This window comes from Ovis aries, chromosome 3, assembly GCF_016772045.2.
Source record: "Ovis aries strain OAR_USU_Benz2616 breed Rambouillet chromosome 3, ARS-UI_Ramb_v3.0, whole genome shotgun sequence".
NCBI lineage: Eukaryota > Metazoa > Chordata > Mammalia > Artiodactyla > Bovidae > Ovis > Ovis aries.
In genome coordinates this window covers 173561001-173577923 of record NC_056056.1, presented here as the reverse complement: position 1 = coordinate 173577923, position 16923 = coordinate 173561001, and the positions used below count along the sequence as shown (strand labels likewise).

General features: G+C 42.3%; 1 protein-coding gene across 11 annotated transcripts in view; it reads right to left on the bottom strand.

The window, feature by feature from the left end:
- Positions 1-286: 286 nt before the first annotated feature.
- Positions 287-16923, bottom strand: part of TXNRD1 (thioredoxin reductase 1) — a 62490-nt gene continuing 45853 nt past the window's right edge. For 8 of the 11 annotated variants that reach the window (XM_042247157.1, XM_042247158.1, XM_042247155.1 and 5 more), the window contains 4 exons: positions 14440-14547; positions 11966-12061; positions 7786-7920; positions 287-2165 (listed from right to left, as the gene is read on the bottom strand). In XM_042247157.1, coding sequence (XP_042103091.1) covers positions 2103-2165; positions 7786-7920; positions 11966-12061; positions 14440-14547 — 402 coding nt within the window. In that variant the 3' untranslated portion in view covers positions 287-2102. The remainder of the gene's footprint in view (positions 2166-7785; positions 7921-11965; positions 12062-14439; positions 14548-16923) is intronic. The other 3 variants (XM_060413147.1, XM_060413146.1, XM_060413150.1) reach the window with 1 other exon arrangement.

The window sequence follows — 16923 nt, the reverse complement described above, 5'->3', positions numbered from 1 at the left end:
TCCTGGTCCAGGGATCGAATCTGGGTCTCCCACACTGCAGGCAGATTCTTTACCACTGAGCCCCTGGGGAAGCCCCAAGTATGGAGGCTGAGAAGTCTCACACGCTACCTGCCAAGGGGTCAACAAGACTAAAATATGAACCTCAGCATATCGACCAGGCCTGGCAGTGCGGCATCAATGAAACTGAGCACCGAATTCTAAGCACCGCCAACATGAGCCCTGACATCCATTAAGTTCTCAGGCAAACAAGCCCGGGACTACCATTCAGTAAGAAGGCACAACACAGTGGATATTAATACCTTTTAATGTTTCACATTGCTTTTTTTTTCTTCCAGAAGATTTATAACAAAAATACATGGAATTTAATGAGTTTCAATACACACCGGGCGATTACAGAGACAAGTCTGTAAGGTGGGACTCTTCTTGTGGGGGCAGAATATTCCATTCCACGAAGAAGACAGAATCACAACATGATTAGGCTTGATCACCCTGTACTGCCTGTGTTCTAGTTTCTTAAATTGGCAGACTTGGAGGGGAAAATAAAAAATTAAAAAAATAATAAATAAAACCGAACACAGTCAGCTGCCTCAATTCCCCTCTCTTTTTCCTTTTCCCTTCTCTCCACACAACCAGATGGGGTGGGCTGAGGCAGGGCCGTGGGACAGGCGAGGTCAGGGGCCCTGCTGACCAAATGCTGGGCAGACACCGAGTTCCCTGAGGTGATCGAGAAATGTACTTTGAATCGACCGCTCAGTGTTGTGGCTGAGAAACACACACAGAGGGAAGACCCAAAAAGAGGGCTGGGGGGCTACAAGAACTGCTGGTGGGAGGCCTGCCGTCCACAGCATGTTTAACATCCTACTTCTGTAGAGGGGAAACGGCCTAGATATAATGCATTGTCAGTAGCTGTAGCTAGAAATCTCTAACTGCAGGGTTAATAACTCTTTGTGATAATCCGAGTTCGAATGCCAGCAGAGCATAAACACTTCTGCCCAAATTCCACCAAGTACGGTCAATAGAAAAAGTCAAAACCACTTGGTTTTTAAATGAAAATCCTTCACATCCACCTGTGTTCAAAAATAATAAATTATGATATTAACAGCTTCCTTTTAAAAACAAAGCAATTACCACAAGAGTTAAATTGTCAAGTAGAAGCCTTTTTTTTTCCTATGAATGTAGTTCTCAAAGGGATAGATACCTAGCACACATGAAAAATAAAGCTCTGGAATCTTGTGATTTCAGCTTAAAGCAAAAGCTACTCCCCAAAACAGTTTTAAACAAGCGCTAAATGTTTTCCATTGCAACAGATCTCAGCTCACTTAGACCAGCACACAACAGGCTAAATAAAGACGTCTTTTGTTTTTCCCCTTTTCAGGTGTACATCTGCCTCCATGATGAAGAACGTGGAAACCACACTGCACTAGCGAGTCCTCTGCGGTGGAGACTCCTTCAGATAGGCTGGCCGGGTAGCCACTGCCCTTTCCAAACAGAACTAAAAACAATCACCAGTGGTGTGGCACGTGAGCAAACTGGCCAACCGTGCTTCCCTGGTTCTGGGAGGAGACTTGGGCCACAGGGCGGTCTCTCCCGGGACAAGCCTGGGAGCTTCCCCATGCTTTCCCGGCGGTGAGTCGCTTGTATTTGCACATGGTAGCCGTGACCTGCTTTGGGACCAAAATTGTTTGCTATCATCTCTAGTATCACTAACACCGAGGAGAAAAAGTGAAAAAAAGAACCAACATTAGAAAGCTTGACGGTGAACGTAAGAAAACCCACAAAGGAAAGGCCAAGAGAAAACTGCTTTGACGGTTCCATCACCACCCACCGCGAGGGGCTTGGGGCTGGTGACTTCATGGACGCATCACTCTGATGCTCTGCCAAAAGCCAGTTTTGAGTACATCACAGTAACCCCAATGCAAATGCTGCCTGCCTTCCACGAATCACCTCCCACCCGTGAGATCCAAGGGGGCCTCGGGGAGTGTAAGCACGGACACGCAGGTGCCAAACCCGAGAGCCTTTCGCAGCACTTCGCCTTGGACTTGGGCAAGAAACACATCGGTGGTTTGGAGTCTAGGCGGCAGCATCTACACTGGGGCTTAACCTCAGCAACCGGTCTGGAGGATGTTTCCCCCGGAGCGCTTGGTCACCGACAGAGTCGTGAACACCTGCAGGGGTGGAGACAACACGAGAGTTTCAGACACTGGGACGAAAGTTAGCAGAGCAGTTGAGATAACACCATATGTACAAAGGATGACTTGGCCGAGTACTTAAAATGTGTACAACAGAGGATAATACGACCAAGGTAAGCATTTCACCAAGGTAAAGCAGAGAAAATGTAGGCTCTATCTAATAAAGCACTTATTATTAGCATGTGATTTGTGAAGTGATTAAACAATCTCCCTGGTTGCTTATTAATTTTCTAAAAGAAACACACCATGGAATATTCTGGATACACAGAAGGGAATAAAGTGTACTATTCCAAATACCCTTGTGCCCAGCTCAGACAGCCTCATAATGTGGTTCGAACTCTGTGTGTGTCCCCCGCTCCTGAGCTGATCCTCTCTCCCTTTAGACCCTCTTATCATGATCTCCTTCAGTCGACTACTCCCTTTCAGGCAGGTTGAATCAGCTGGAGAGATCCGTTGAAGCTGGGCCTCTCCAGCCACCGTCTCTCCTGAGTTCCACGACAGTAAGACCGGACCCATACCTCTTCAGACTTAACTCTGTCCAGCACTGACCCTGTCTTCCCTTAACCCAGCTCCTCCCAGTGATCGGCATCACCACTACTTGGCTGCTCAGGCCATGAGCTTGGAATTGATTCTTAGTTCCTCTATTTCCACCACTGTTGATATATCATCATTTAGTAAGTCTTAGGTATCTTGCTTCTTTTCTGTCAAATCTGATCCTTCTTCCTGTTAACACTACTGTGATCATTTTGTTTCCAAAACAGATGGTGCCTTCACCTCCCTGCGATGACCCTGTATGGACACGTCATACATTCCTGCCCTACTGGACATGGATGTCAGGGACAGGGGCTTGCTCTGGCCAAGGAGGGGAAGTGGAAAGCATCACTTGGGAACACAAGCCCTGAGCACCAAGGTGCTCTTCCTGCACCTCCTGTCTCTCTGCCATTAAGCCACAGTGGCCCCAGAAGAAGCTGCCCTGTCAGCTGGGTCCTGGAGTGACGACAGCAGGGAGCTGGGCTGCAGCTGATCCGTGATGACCTCCAAGCCCCACAAGGCATACAGGAAAAACAAAACCACACCCAAACTGACTGTCCATACTGCTCAGGCATAAAAACAAAGTAATTTTGTGTTTAGCAATGTGGGAGACCTGGGTTCGATCCCTGGGTTGGGAAGATCCCCTGGAGAAGGGAAAGGCTACCCACTCCAGTACTGTGGCCTGGAGAATTCCATGGACTGTATAGTCCATAGGGTCACAAAGAGTTGGACATGACTGAGCGACTTTCACTTCACTTCACTTCAGCGAGCCAGTGAGTGTCTCACTGAGACAAGAAGCCATGGCTGATTTGGGAGAGTCCCCAGTGGAAGCAAGACTTATTGTCAGCATACCTGGACACCCTCTTTGGTCAGCTGCATCTTTGATTTTCAAGAAATATTTGGTTTCCTGATTTTTAATACAAAGAGGAAAGCACAAGAAATTGAGGCCGTTTTGACTTCTACAGGTCAAAGCAATAGGAATCAGCATCAAAAATACTTGTGACTAAGAGGGGAAAACACTTCTGTGTAAAGGAGGAACAATACTGAGAAAAATCCTTAGTCTATTTAACCCTAAAGCAGTGACAAAGCCTTTTTTCCCCCTCTATGCCAATTTATCAGCAGCACTGCAAAAAAAGTCAGACCCAAGTAATAACGGCTAGTAAAACATTTAAAGCATGAACCCAGAAGAAAATGTGAGAACAATTCACATTCCCAAAAATAATAATTATAAGAAGTTCACCCTTATTAACAAAGATATGTGAAAAGGCTTGAAATAGTCCTTTCTTTTGAACTTCTTACAGAAAAAGTTACACTGAATTTTGCAATATTTTCACGAGCACTCAAATTCAAAGCTGATGGCACTATAAACTAGTACAACTATTTTTTGAAGAGCAATATAACTCCTTTGTTTAAAAAAAGTGTGTGACTGTGGATGAGATCAGCAAGATAATATGCAATAATGAAAATAGCTGTGTTCGGATGCTGGTATTACAGGCAATTTAAAATACCATCAAACATGCTCTCTTTCCAATTTTCTAAAGAAAGAAAAATAATGAGCAAGGGAATACATTAAAGCCAATTTCATGCTTGTGAATTTGCAAGCTTATGTTTTATTCCTCAGGAATTAATTTAGAAATAGAACTTGTAGGATGTGTGGATAAAAAACTGCTGCTAAGTCGCCTCAGTCGTGTCCGACTCTGTGCGACCCTATAGACGGCAGCCTACCAGGCTCCTCTGTCCCTGGGATCCTCCAGGCAAGAACGCTGGAGTGGGGTGCCATTTCCTTCTCCAATGCATGAAAGTGAAAAGTGAGGGTGAAGTCGCTCAGTTGTGTCTGATTCTTTGCAACTCCATGGACTGCAGCCTACCAGGCTCCTCCATCCATGGGAGTTTCCAGGCAAGAGTACTGGAGTGGGTTGCCATTACCTTCTCCAAGGATAAAAAACTAAACCCATCAAAAATGGAAAGAAACGAAGGGGGAAAGAAAGAGCTCTTATCTATTTCTCTTCTACTGGAAACATGTTAAAGACACGGAAGAAGCCAAACTGCCATTGCTGGTTAGTCTATACGGAAAAAAACAAACAGGGTCAATTCCTACATGGATCTTATACGCACAGACCTGATTTACAATTGTCCTAAAAATATACTTGAAAAAAACGAGCAGAGGCAGCTTCTTGATCCCAGGACAAAGAACACTCTAACAAAAGGGTAAATAAACACTATGGGAGGCATGTACGTCTCTTACCCAGCCAACCCCTCCGAGCCTTACAAGATCCCCCCACCCCATCCACTGCAGACTGGGATTCTGTTGACTATTAATGAAACAAAACTTTCGATGTCTGGCACTAAAATTCATTCAAGACATTTCACAGATCTTGTCTCTGATGCTCCTTCTTCTTAAGCCATTATTTTTTCTTTACAGATAAACTTAATTAGTTGAAACTACTACTCAAAATCACATGTGATCAGTTTCTTCAATTATTACTGCTCAGATGTCCAGGATAAATAACCATCACACCAACCTCAAACTGAATAACGCTCGTGCGTCACTGACACCTCAGACCTTGAGAATTCCTCTCTCACCAACACCGAAGGGCTTTCATCAAAACACCAGTAGTCTCTCCTCCTCCCATAGCGACTCCAGAAGGAAACCCCGTGGAAACTATTTTCCTCCAAAAAAGCAAAGCCTCCACCGAGGAATGCGTCAGCTCCTATAGGGAACTACTTCGGAGCCAAAGGCTGTGCAATCACCCAGGTTCTTTTATTGAAATGGTACAAACCACCCACAGCTGGTGTGGCACTGCGACAGCAGTCCTGAGGGCCTTCAGGTCCCAGAATAAACCATGATCTCTGCCACACAGGGTTCTCGTACTTGGTGTTACCTCGGACTGGCTGACACGAATGCATGCTTCTCCTCTTGTGCGAGAACTGCCCCCAACGCCACGGTGCACTTGTCCTGAGCCCCCACCACCCAGATGTGTGCCCAGCCCTTCCCTCACCCGCCTGGCTGCTCTGACTCAAACCCCTGCTGCTCGCCAGCACCCAGCACGGAGCTAGGCACACAGCTGCACAACAAATGCACTCAGAGGGAGACAATGGCAGCCAGTTTTTAAATCTCATTAATCAGTTGCCTCCGTGGAAACAAGACAAAGAGAAAAGCGCTATGAAAAGAGTGAATGTTCACCTCTGAGCTTCAAAGTTATACGAGAAACAGCAGATGGAGACGCACAGCGGCACACGCTTCAGGAGGGTTTCCAGCATGCCAGGTGCAGCGCGGGCAGAGGCCTCCAGCTGACCTCTCCGCGGGCCTGGACTTCAGGGGGACGTCTGCCTTCTCCACTGCACCTCTCTGCCCAGCTGGCAGTGAGCCTGCAGACAGTGCCGCGTGCCGCCACTGGGTCATGACATGACAAGACACAACCAGGGAGGCAGCAGGAGCCACGCTCACGTCAGCCTTTAACCAGTCTGCTGAGAACCACGTTCAGATTAAAGAACTAAACGCTTGCACAGCCAAGTTGGGAAGGGATGTCTTTATCCTGGTTGAGGATGACTGCTGTTTTAAAGTATCCGAGACTTTAACCATACCCACCGTCGTGGGTTGAATAAAGTCCTCCAGAAAGAGAAGCTCAAGTCCTAGGCCTCAGTGCCTGTGAATGTCGTGACTTTGGTTGGAAACAGGGTCTTTGCAGATGTAACCAAGTGAAAAGGAAACCATGCTGGATCAGCAGGGCCTTAATCCATGCCCTTACAGTAGGAGGGAAATCTGGACCCAGACACACAGCAGGTAAGGCCACATGAAGCCAGAGGCAGAGGCTATAAAGGCAAGGAAGGCCTCGTCTCCAGGGGCCCTGGAGGGAGCACGGCCCTGCTTTCAGACCCTGGCCTCCAGCACTCTCATAGAAGACATTTCTGCTGTTTCTAAATGCCTAAGTTGCAACAGTGCGTTATGTCAGCCCCAAGAATCCAACGCACTGTTTTTGAAAAAGAATGACACTAACTGGCTCCTCTCCTTCCCTAGACAGTCTTAGTCATGACACTGAATAAAAGATACAGTGCACAATCTTCAAGAGCTTTTAAAAATCTATTCTCTTTTCAATTTTTATGTATCATTTTTCAAAATTCAGTTTTACTTCACAAAAACAAGTTTTCAAAAACAAATCAACAAATAAAACCCAGAACAAAACAACATATACAAAGTCTTCTGTGAATAATGACCTGGTCACCAAACAGGTGCATATCAGTATAGAGGAAGACACTCAGGGAAAAGACAGAGCAAAAGGAAACGAGAACATCCTTCCAGGCTGCACTTCTCAGCTCCGTTCCTAAGCCTTTTGATGTGTACCTCCCCCAGCCTCCAGCTTCTCCAGTGGACGCATGCCTGGCCTACAAGCCCTACTTAGTGGCAGCATGGTAAGTAACTGGCCCATGGATGAGCACTGATGGGTGTGGAGAAATGCTGACACCCGGAGGCCCCACTGGGAAGCTTCCAGCTCTGCTGTCATTGGCTTGATCTTTCTTTCACAAGCTTCGCTTTCTCATCCTTTGACACTGAAAGCTAACAAGGGAGACAACATCATTAGCCTGCAGGTAGCTCAGGGATAACTAGCACTGACGCTCGTTTTGAGTACGAATGTCATCATCAGCTGATTGCCATGAAAATAATTAATGACACATGATAAACGATCTGAAGCATATCCATATAAATCACTCTCATCATTTTTACTATTCAGCAGCACGACAGTACTATCTAGTGGGCTTTCCAGGTGGTGTAGTGGTAAAGAATCCGCCTGCCAATGTAGGAGACACAAGAGGCTCGGGTCCGATCCCTAGATCGGGATGATCCCCTAGAGTAGGAAATGGTAACCCACTCCAGTATTCTTGCCTGGAGGATCCCACTGTCAGAGAAGCCTGGTGGGCTACAGCCCATGGGGGTCACAAAGAGTCAGACATGACTGAGCACACACAGACAGGCACTATCTAGCCTTAATTGAAAGTGTGGAGAAAATATAATAATAAGAAAGTGTGGAGAAAACATAATAATAATAAAGAAACTGTGGAGACATACCTCTGCGCAAACAGGGTGGATCCCGATGGTGCTGTCCAGCTGGTCCTTGGTCAGCCCACATTTGAGTGCCGCTGCGAACCCCTGGGTCACCTCTCCAGCATTTGGACCCAGTATGTGGAAGCCCACAACACGTTCCTAAGATGCAAAATAGTGATACAATTATGTAGAATTTTCCCTCCTTAACAGCCTGGAATATTTTTCCAGTCTAATCTAAAAAAAAAACCCATTCAGAAATACTGATGCTTGCTGCTGAAAACTGTGTAGGCTGAAGGTACTGCAACATGGGCTAATACAGAACTGTGGTCACATTAAGCAAGAAGGAAGAGAAGGAACCAGCCATTGGTGATGATGAGGAAGAACACTTTGCAAAAGCAAAAATGTGTGCAAACCCGTAAGCACCAAAATGTTCTGGAAAGTGTTTTCAAAGGGCTGTCCAGTGGTCCCCTCATCTCTATCCGGTTGTCTCAAAGCTCCAGGTAAACCACCTGTGGTAGCTGAAACATTTAAGAGCAGCCATTCAAATTAAAAAACCATTTAAACTGAAGTTTTGGGAGTAGACAGAAGAACCTGAGAGCCTTCCAATGTGAAAACATTTTTGAAAGCAAGAGAAAAATATTTGGCAATTCTGAAATACCTGTGTGAGAATCATTTTGAATAAATGCTAAATCCAAACTCAGGCTACCCCTGCCAAGAGCAGGGAAACCTGTTGCATTCTACTGTGCAGACTTTCCAAGCTCTGGGCTGGCCCATCCAATCCAACCCTCTTGTAACAGACGAGGCAGCTCAGGCAATGAGGCGCAGAGCCTTATCTGATGTTCAGTGGCTCCCTGAAAACAGTCAGGAACAGCCTTCTGTATGTAATCCACTTCATGTTAAGACTCTTGCTTTATTCATTTTGGCAATTAGGGGTTGTGCATATGGATAAATGAAGCACAAAATACACTAGCTCTTAAAATACATTAGATTTAAATGCAATAATATGGATAGATCTCAAAAAGCGAGATTAAAAAGGAAAAGGTACAGGCTTCTATTTAGCTGAGGATACCACCTTTCTTTAAACCATGATGTATGATGTTTGAAGGACATAATAGGCAGCAGATATATAAAAGTATGAACAGTATGTCTCATAAAAGTATGAGACAGCCCAACGTGAGGAGAGTATGGCCTCTGAGGCAGGGAAGGAATGGGGGTGGAGGACCAAGAAGAAACGTGAAAGATGATTAGGCTAGAGGTTAACAGCATGGATTCTAGTTGCCTTGAACTGAATTCCAGCTCCTAGCACAATTAACTTCCACACTTCAGCTTCCTTGTCTATAAAATGGGGATAACAATAGCACAGTATCTCACAGGATTACATAAGGATTAAAGAAGTTAGTACATGTAGATCATTAAGTAATGGCTGACACATTTTACATGTTCAATAAGTAAATATAGCCTATTATAAACTGTGAGCTTCCCCAGTGGCTCAGGGGTAAAGAATCTGCCTGCCAAGGCAGGAGACCAGAGTTTGATCCCTGGGTGGGGAAGTTCCCCTGGAGGAGGAAATGGCAACCCATTCCAATATTCTTGCCTAAAAAATTCCATGGACAGAGGAGCCTGGCAGGCTATAGTCCATGGGGTCGCAAACAGTAGGACACGACTGAGCACATATGCGTTACGAACTGCCTCTGTGATGTAAATGTCTGTCTCTCATAAGAGAAGCTCTGGGCAAATACACCAACATGTTAATAGTCAGAGTCTGCAGTAGGTACTTGCCCTATTCCTTTCTGCAAATTTCAAATACACTGTGTATAAAAAGTACAGCATACAAAAAGAATAAAAGCCTAGCAAGCAAGTACTATTTAAAACCAAGCACAGTCACTGTGAAGTGACCGAACTAAAAATGAATACAGCCTGCCCCAAGGATGGTCAAAAACCAGAAGCAAGCTTTTATATAAGATGGCTTATGACAAAAGAGCAGTGAAAAGTATTCATCTCTTGTAATACTGTCTTTGTTTATGAAAATAATTGACAGCAATACCATCCAACAACAATACCATCCTCAGTTATTTTAATTAAAATGAGTTTTCACTGGTAGTGTAAGTTATTTTTCATATTATATTAAAAAAATGCCATTTGAACAAATGTCACAGCAGTAAAAGAAAAAAAAGAACAGGAGAACTGAGTACAGTTAAAATAGATTTGCTTGATATAAAGGAAACTTTTGAGGTTTCACTGACTGCTGTATGCAAATGAAGTATCTTCTACGAGATGTCAGACTGCCAGCGTGAGTGTATGGCATTCTCTCCTTTTGACTGTAGCAGCACGGTATCTAATGCATACTCATACAAATGACCTTATTAAAACTATATCTAAAAAGACAAAACTCTACATAAAACTGTTCTCTATGTCAATCCTGTATAGCTTGCTAGAGGTAATCCTAGTATGTCCATTTATTAAATGCATCTATTGATGACGTATTTTTGCAGCGAATCCAGGTGTTCCTAGAACTCTGCGCTCTGCAAAAAAGCAATCTGCAACTGTGCTACTGTGTAAAGCAGTAGTTACTAAGCCAATACATCACTTCGTGTCTGACTGTGCAACCCCATAGACTGCAGCCCACCAGGCTCCCCCGTCCCTGGGATTCTCCAGGCAAGAACACTGGAGTGGGTTGCCATTTCCTTCTCCAAAGCGTGAAAGTGAAGTCACTCAGTCGTGTCCGACCCTCAGCGACCCCATGGACTGCAGCCTTCCAGGCTCCTCTGTCCATGGGATTTTCCAGGCAAAAGTACTGGAGTGGGGTGCCACTGCCTTCTCTGAATAAATCACTTAATTATATTCAAATCCCAAAATGAAAAAAATGAATTTATTAGGCTATTAACATATGAATTCTTTTAGTTGTTTATATTTTTACTGGGGATACTTTTTGAAAAATAAGAGATCTCAACTAAGTTAAAAATATACCAATTCTCGTTAAGATTCAACCCACAAAGGTAAGAGAGAACAAGAGGTACAGACTTCCAGTTACAAAATAAATAAGTCACCATACAATCATGTACAGTGTGGGGAATACAGTCAGTAATTATGTAATAAATGTGAATGGTGACAGATGGTAACTAGAGTTATCATGGTAATCATTTGAAATGCACAGAAATATCAAATAATCAAAACTTTATGTTCTACACCAGGACTTAACACAGTGCTATGAGTCATTAATACTTTGAAAACAAGCTCACAAAAAGAGATCAGATTTGTGGTTACCAGAGGTAGGGGATGCGGGAAGGGAGAAATGGATCAATCTAGTCGAAAGGTACAAAATTCCAATTATAAGACTAAAGAAACACTCGAGGTATAACGTGTGTACATGAGTGCTCAACCGTGTCCAACTCTTGCCACTCCGTGGACTGTACAGCCCATCAGGCTCCTCCACCCATGGGATATCCCAGGCAAGAATAAAGGAGTGGGTTGCCATTTCTTTCTCCAGGGGATGTTCCTGACCCAGGGATCAAACTCACATCTCCTACAATGGCAGACAGAGTCTTTACCACTGAGCCACCTGGGAAGCCCCAGTGGTGTAATATGTAGCAGGATAATATAACTAACACCGCTGCCAGTTAGATATGAAAGTTGTTAAGAGAGTAAATCCTGAGTTCTCGTCACACGCACGGAACACTTACAGAGCATGCGCACAGACATACACTTGTCCCGGGTGACAATACGGAAAACGGGGGCAGCAGTCAGAAACGTCCGAAAACCAACCATCCCTTTGTAGGTATGGACACAAAGCCTGCGAGGTCAGGGGGTTTATCCTTAGGTCTTTGTTACTAGTTGTTACACAAAGCAGCAAGCAATGAAATCTTAAATCAGAACCCAGTTAAGATTTCCCCCATTCCAGCTTTCTCTCTAGTGCTGGCTGCTTAGCATATGAACTTGGGTTACTCCTTTCTTGTTCTGTCATTATTTTTAGATAGTCAATGGCTTCATTGGTTCTGACTGACTGCCCACAACACATTCATGCAGAGGGGAGTCAGGCCATGTGTGTCACCATGGGCCTCACCCTAGTGTAACGTCCACACAGCTGGGGAGACTCACAGGTGAATTACTAAAAGAATGCAATGTGTGTATCATGTGATCAAAACAGAGCTGCATAGTAAAAATAAAATGAAATCAGCAGAAAGGAGTAAATATGAATAGCACTTACATTGTCTTTGATATTGCAGACTACTTTTGCGTAACATTTGTTGTTATCTCTTGACGGAATCGTCCATTCCAATGGCCAAAAGTAACTATGGTAAACCTAGCAAGACAGAAGCACAATTTAGACCCATCGTATCAAGAAGTATGTCTGTCAAACATTAGTTGTGGTGTGAAGACAGTGGATGCTCTTTAATATTTAATAATTAGACTTTCATTACACAAAAAAATTCATGGAACATATAAGAACCTGGTCAGGAGGTAAATAACTTTAAACTCATAGTTGACAACCCTTTTGCCATAATCTCATCCCTTAATTATACTTCAGGCTCCAATGAATCAACCTTATGTAACAACAGCAAAGTGCAAGCAAATGAGAGAAAGAAGCCATGTAATTACTTTCCGTCTTGCATTAAAAAAAAGAAACCAACGCTATCTTGTTACCTCAAAAGAATGACAACTTCGGGCAAGAAACAAGTAAGGTGCCAGGAACAATTATAGCCAATTATCTAGTTCTCTTACTTAATACTTCCAAAGACATCTCCTTCTCTGAAATTATCCACCAAAAGTACCGAAGGAGGGAAGGAAGGAGGGAAAGACGACAGACAGATGAAAGGAAACAGGCATCCTTACTGACATTTCATAAACTTACGTCTTGGATGACTAACAGGATTTTTTCTCCTTCAACTGCTAGCCTCGATTCAAAACATACAAGGTTGGCAGGATATTTTAAAAACACACTGATTATCTAAACGTTATATAACATTCTTTTACCTTGTAATATGATATAAATTTTTTGATAAATGTGGGTTACAAAACTGAATGTATAGTATCATAGTATCACGACAATTACACAGGGGAAAAAATGATTTTTAAAACTACTAACAACAGCTGTGTTATAAACATAAGTCTATGAGTGATTGTTTCCTATTTCCTTTGTATTTTTCAAGATTTCTTCAACTCAAATGCCTTGCCTTTATAATGAAAAATGCCAATTCTAATCAAACAAATACAAAAATTTATCTGAAAAAAATACAGAATATTAAGAACCTTAAAATTTAAACACAATATATCCTCATAAAATAATCAGAGAAAGAGACAATGAGTAGCAAAGATGTTCATCATTCTATTCATAATAGTGAAACATTAATCTAATAAAATGGCTCAAAAAATTACTGTATAGTAGCACCCCTGAAAGGAAATATTGCAAGTCATTTTTTAAAATGGTGCTTTTAGAGGGAAATGCTTGTGATCTAATACTAACTGTCAAGTACAACAGAAAATTGTATGTAACTTAATCACACTTTAAAAATTAAGCTATGTATACCAACACAAAATTATATATATATAAAATACTTAGACTAGAATATGCAAAAATATTAATAGCAGTTATCTTTTCATGAATTAAAATTTCCTTTTTTAATATTTTGAAAATTTCCTATGAGTATACTATTCTTATAACCAGAAAAAAAATGCTAATAATGCATTACTGATAGATCAATATTACATGTTATTACTAAAATACAGAATAAAAGAAGTTGTTGAGAAGTTTAAAATAGACTTTCATATTACAAAATGTACTCTAATTCACAAATCTGGTCTTTTAGGTTTTACTGCAAACTTTCTTTCCCAAATGATTTGAAACAGCAGACCCTTTGTGGGGCATTATTTGTGTATATAAAAGTAGTTTACTTCATGTGCAGTTCCTTGACATTGGTGGTGGTTTAGTAGCTAAGTCGGGCCTGACTCTAGTGACCCCATAAACTAGACCACCAGGCTCCTCAGCCATGGGATTTCCCAGGCAAGAATACTGGAGTGGGTTGCCATTTCCTTCTCCAGGGGATCTTCCTGGCCTAGGAACTGAACCTGGGTCTCCTGTACTGCAGGAAGATTCTTTACCAACTGAGCTACAAGGGAATCCCTTCCTTGACTACATATAGGATAAAGTAACTGGCAACATTAGCTATAAATTAAAGGCTAATGGTAGGGAAAAAAAAAAAGCTAATAGAACAGTAGAAATGTAGGTACTTTTTAGTCTTTTTCCCTGTATTTTTAAACCATATTAATAATAGAAAGAAACCAGTAAAAGTGGTTTTGAAAAACAGAACCAAGAATTACCGGATCAACTGACGAATGGAAGGTAGGTCAGATAACAATATTATATCAACAGCAAACTGTCTAAAAGTAGTAACCACCGTGTGCTTAGATAGGAAAATGTCCTTGTTCATGGTATTAAAGCATTTAGGGGTAGAGGGGCATTCAACTTACTCTTAAATGGTTCAGGAAAAAGAAATACACAGATGCATGGAGATAAAGAAGACTATGAAGAGGATAAACCAAATGGGCAAAATGTTACTAATACATGAATCTGGAAAATGGGTATACAAAAGTTCTTTGTACTATTTTTCAGCTTCTCTTTATGCTAGAAATTATTTTAAATTTTGGAGGAAAGAGTAGTAAGTAGTGAAGAGTAAAACTTACCTCAACATTTTCTTCCCCAAATTTCTCCACAGCTTTCTCCTCAGAAAGACCACAAGACCCATATTCCAAAGGAGTGAAAACAGTCGTCGGAACGTTTTCGTAGTCGCACTGTTTCAAAACAGAGGAAGGGAGTTATGATGGGAGAGATTATAACTCAAAAGAACATATACTTCAAAAACCTTCAAAATGAGGAGAGAAAAGTAGACTAATAAAAGCCTGCTGTACTGAGAACCGTTAACTGATGTGGTAATATTTCAGCAGAGGTTTACATTCTGTCAAGAATGTAATGAATTCATGTAGTCATGAATGAGAGACTCATGCGGCTTCTCATCCAGCTACCAACTCACGTTGATAAGCACATGCTTTCTCTCCCTTAAAGAAAGCAAGAACAATCCTCAGGCACCCAATGTTGAAAGTCTGTTACTAATGCAGAAGTTAACAGACTTTACTGGAAAATCAATTAGGTAATACAAATCAAGAGCCATAAAAACATTTTACAGTTTTGGGGCCAATAACCTCACTCTTAGAAATCTATGATAATAATTTAATATATAGAAAAAGCTACATAAATTAACTGAGCAATGTCACAGTTCTCATCAATAGTGGGAATATCAGAGCGGCTTTAAAATTCAAATAAGAAAGTGGTTCTATAGTACATATTCTCAATGCAATCTTGTGCAGCCATTAACATGGTAACGAAGACCAAGGAACAAAAGAAGTTCATGATGGGCTTTCCCCTGGTGGCTCAGTGGTAAAGAATCTGCCTACCAATGCAAGAGACACAGGTTTGATCCCTGATCTGGGAAGATCCCACATGCCACAGAGCAACTAAGCCTACGCATTGCATCTACTGAGCCTGTGCTCTAGAGCCTGGGAGCCGCGACTACCAAAGCCCTTGTGCCCTAGAGCCTGTGCCGCACAAGAGAAGCCACCACAATGAGAAGCCTGCACATCGCCAACTAGAGAGCAGCTCCCACTGACTGCACCTAGAGAAAAGCCTGTGGAGTAACAAAGACCCAGCACAGTCAAAAATAAATAAACAAAATTATTTTTTAAAAAAGTTCATAACTATGACAGTATTTCCAAAGCATACTCTAATAGTCATAGATGACAAAAGGGTTCTGAAGTCAAACAAGTTTGTAAAATGCTGTATTAAGCAAATAGGTTTCTCAACCATCAGATTTCCAGAGGCTTTAATATGCTGATATGAATTATGAAAAACACAATTACGGAGATGCCAAATACATTTGCAAACGCCAGTTGGTAAAAACCTACCCAGTCATATTTGGACAAAGAGGTTAAGTCATTCTGAACTTAAAATATGAACAATACAAATCTCACTCTCTAACACAGTAGGGTGGAATCTTTAAAATGTGCCTCCCTCTAGAATTAGCAATATATAATCTTTTTTTCCTCTAATACCAATCCTTGGAATTCTGATTCAAAAGTAAAGACAGACTTCTGCTTACACCCATAATGGACCAGGTTTACTTCCTGCTTTAAATAACTTAAAAAAGAAAAAAAACAGACAAATATGAAACACTTCTTAGACACTGGACCATGGGTAGCACAACACCATGGCTGCTGTTGAGAAGGGAAACAAGAAAGGTAACAAATTAGGCGAGTTTCCTGCCCAGAGCAGTTTCCAGGGCTTGGTAAGGAGAGGGAACAGAGCGCTGAGTGGTCTTTCTGAGTTATAGCAACACAGATCCCGGTTCAGGGATGTCAACGTGGCCGGAAGCTGCAGGGCAGAACAGCAAAGTGCGTGAGGCTGCATAAAGAGAAAGCGAGATCAGCAGAGAGGGCCTCCTGAGATTTGGGCTGAGCACTGATCTGTAAATCAATGCCAGAGGAAAGCAATCAGGGTGAGGAAGGCGCCACCGGCAAGCAGTGAGCCCCAAAATGACTTACTCTTACATGCCAGAGTAGGGAAAGAGTTCACAGTAGGAGGAACGGGACAGACTCCTTGGAAGGGCCTCCACGGAGTAGAACTAAATTAGGCCTAAATGAAACGTTACTGTTGACACACCCAAAAAAAGCTGAAAAGCAAGTTACACGAGGATAAAATGACTCCTGTGTAACTTAACGGGCCACCAAAACAAACTCCAACACTACATAAAGGAATGCAACAAAACTCAGCACCCAACAGTGTAAAGGGCACAAAGTCTTCATCCACCCAAACTAATATCAAGACCAGGAATCGAACCCATGTCTCCCGCATTGCAGGCAGACGCTTTAACCTCTGAGCCACTAGGGAAGCCCTGTATCAAGAATAAAACTAATAAATAGAAATCGACACTGCAAAAGAGATGATGGGATTAGCAGAGGACATTAAAAGAGCTATTAAAAACGTGTTCTGTAGGCTCAAGAAGGTAGACAAAAATGCAGTCTGCTGAGGACAGAAAAGGAAAATGTAACTTGTAAAGATGAAACTACTTGAAGTACAAATTACACAAAGACTTCAGAAGAAAAGATCAGTGGACT